General features: G+C 39.4%; 1 protein-coding gene across 1 annotated transcript; it reads right to left on the bottom strand.

The window, feature by feature from the left end:
• Positions 1 to 597: 597 nt before the first annotated feature.
• On the bottom strand, positions 598 to 2,090 carry LOC111375116. Its single transcript, XM_022997906.1, has 2 exons — positions 1,018 to 2,090; positions 598 to 970 (listed from the first exon to the last, which is right to left on the bottom strand). Exons 1-2 carry the CDS (start codon positions 2,088 to 2,090, stop codon positions 598 to 600), a joined length of 1,446 nt encoding a protein of 481 aa, XP_022853674.1.

Below are 2,090 nucleotides of genomic sequence, written 5' to 3'. Positions count from 1 at the left end.
TTTTTTTAAACCCCCCCCCCCCCCCCCCCCCTCTCCAAAAAAAATATTTCTGTTCTAATCACATTTACTTGTGACTGAAATTGAGTGTTTGTTGAGGCACAAAATCCTTGCAAAGCTACAGCGGCATCTACTTTGCTTTTTAACATATAGACCTATGTACATCTACTAAAATCATCAACTATTGATAGGAAATATTTGGATCCATCATAACTAGTTTCAGTAGAGGGACCCCAGAGGCTACAATGTATGAGATCAAAAACCTTCTTGGATTTGTGATGACTGACAGAGAAAGGTAATCTATGCATTTTAGCCATAGGACAGATAGAAGAAGGTTCCTTGGCTAGCTTAGGAATGTAATTCATATTCAACAAATCTAATCTAGAGTGAGATGGATGTTCCAGCCTATAGTGTCAAAGATCAAAATCCTTATTGTTGCTAAAGATGGCTGCTGACATAGAAGTTCTATTTGGAATAAGAGAAAGGGCTTCTGTTAAGGCTGAAGGAGAGACTTGAGATTGTAATAGATGATATAGTCCTCGCCTCACTTCACCCACTCCAGTCGTTTTCTAAGTCAAAAGGTCCTGCAAAAAATATTTTTCAGGGAAGAATATCACAGTATTTAGAAGTCTGTGTCAACTTTCTAGCTGATATCAAATTGAAAGTAAAAGATGGAAAACAGAGTACATTATTCAGAATTAACTTCTCAGTGATTTTTACGGTTCCTCTGTGTGGAACATTAACCAAATCACCTCTTGGAAGGGAGACTGAACAAGATACTTTGGCTTGAATGGTGCTATAAAATGAGGTGCTGCAGACCATGTGGTCTGTTGCTCCCTTGTCTATTATCCATGGTGTGTTAAGAATCCATAGGGTTGGTGCCATAGATAGATAAGTAAGACGAGATACCAAATAGTTTGGGAATTTGTGTGTCTGCAAGAGTTGTGTTAGCAAGGCATTTGCTGTTTTGTGACTGCAATAGAGCCAGAGTTGTGCATGTTGCTCCTGAGTGAATGTCACCTGATTGTCTTTGTCAGTATCTTCTTGTTCCTGCAAAGATAGGCCTTTCCCTTTCCATATAACCTGTTTCCAGGAGGGTATCCATGAATCTTATAGCATTTGTCCAAAGAATGTCCTGTCATGTGGTAGTGGTAGTGGCTGCAAGTTGATTTGTTAGGATTGGTCTTAGTACATCTTTCTAGTGAGTGTCCAGGCACTTTATAAAGAGTACAACAGTACTTCCTCTGTCCCATTCCACTCTGCCTTCTTGTGTTATAGGAGCTTCCTCTGGTTGCAAGCACAATAGAGTTAGGTATAGAAGCATCTATTGAGATTTGTCTCCTTTTCTTCTCTTGCTGAACTATGGAATATACTTCATTGAGAGTGGGAAAAGGCTTGATCTGCAAGATTTGAGCCTTGATTGCTTTATGTGAGTCATTCAGCCCCATCAAAAACTTCATTACCCAATCTCTTTGTTGGTTCTCAATGACAGATATGAAACTTCCACAAGTGCAATTGGGAATGGACTCATAGTTCATTAATTCACAAAGGAGTGTCTTATATTTTGATAAGTAAGTACTTACAGCGTCTTCATTCTGCATTAAGGTGGCAATGGACTGTTTTACTTCATAAATCCAGGGGGCATTCTGCTGTCCTAACAGATGTTCCAGGTACAGCCAGAGCTCACGAGCTGTGTCAGCATAGAGTATTTGAGACTTAATATCAATGGACATGGAGTTTTGCAGCCAAGCAATAACTATAACGTTGCAGCATAGCCAATGTTCCATTAGAAAGTGGTTGGAGTCTGCTGGCTCACATATGTTTCCATTGATGAAGCCGAGTTTGTTTTTAATCCGAAGTTCTCTTTTTATGGATCTTGCCCAAGCATAATAGTTGGTATTATCAAGCACATAAGAGACTAGTATTATGCCTGAATTGTCATTTCCCCCAATATAATACTGACTGCAACGATGAGAAGGATCATCAGAATTTGAAGTATGATGAGTATTTGGTGTTGGGTTGGTGCTTACATTTTCCTCGGTGCTTGCATTTGGATTCGTTGTATTCACAATAGTGCTTTGATTGTCAGCCAT

This window comes from Olea europaea, unplaced genomic scaffold, assembly GCF_002742605.1.
Source record: "Olea europaea var. sylvestris unplaced genomic scaffold, O_europaea_v1 scaffold134, whole genome shotgun sequence".
Classification (NCBI taxonomy): domain Eukaryota; kingdom Viridiplantae; phylum Streptophyta; class Magnoliopsida; order Lamiales; family Oleaceae; genus Olea; species Olea europaea.
Note: the sequence above shows the minus strand (reverse complement) of the source record. Positions and strands in the feature narration are given on the sequence as shown.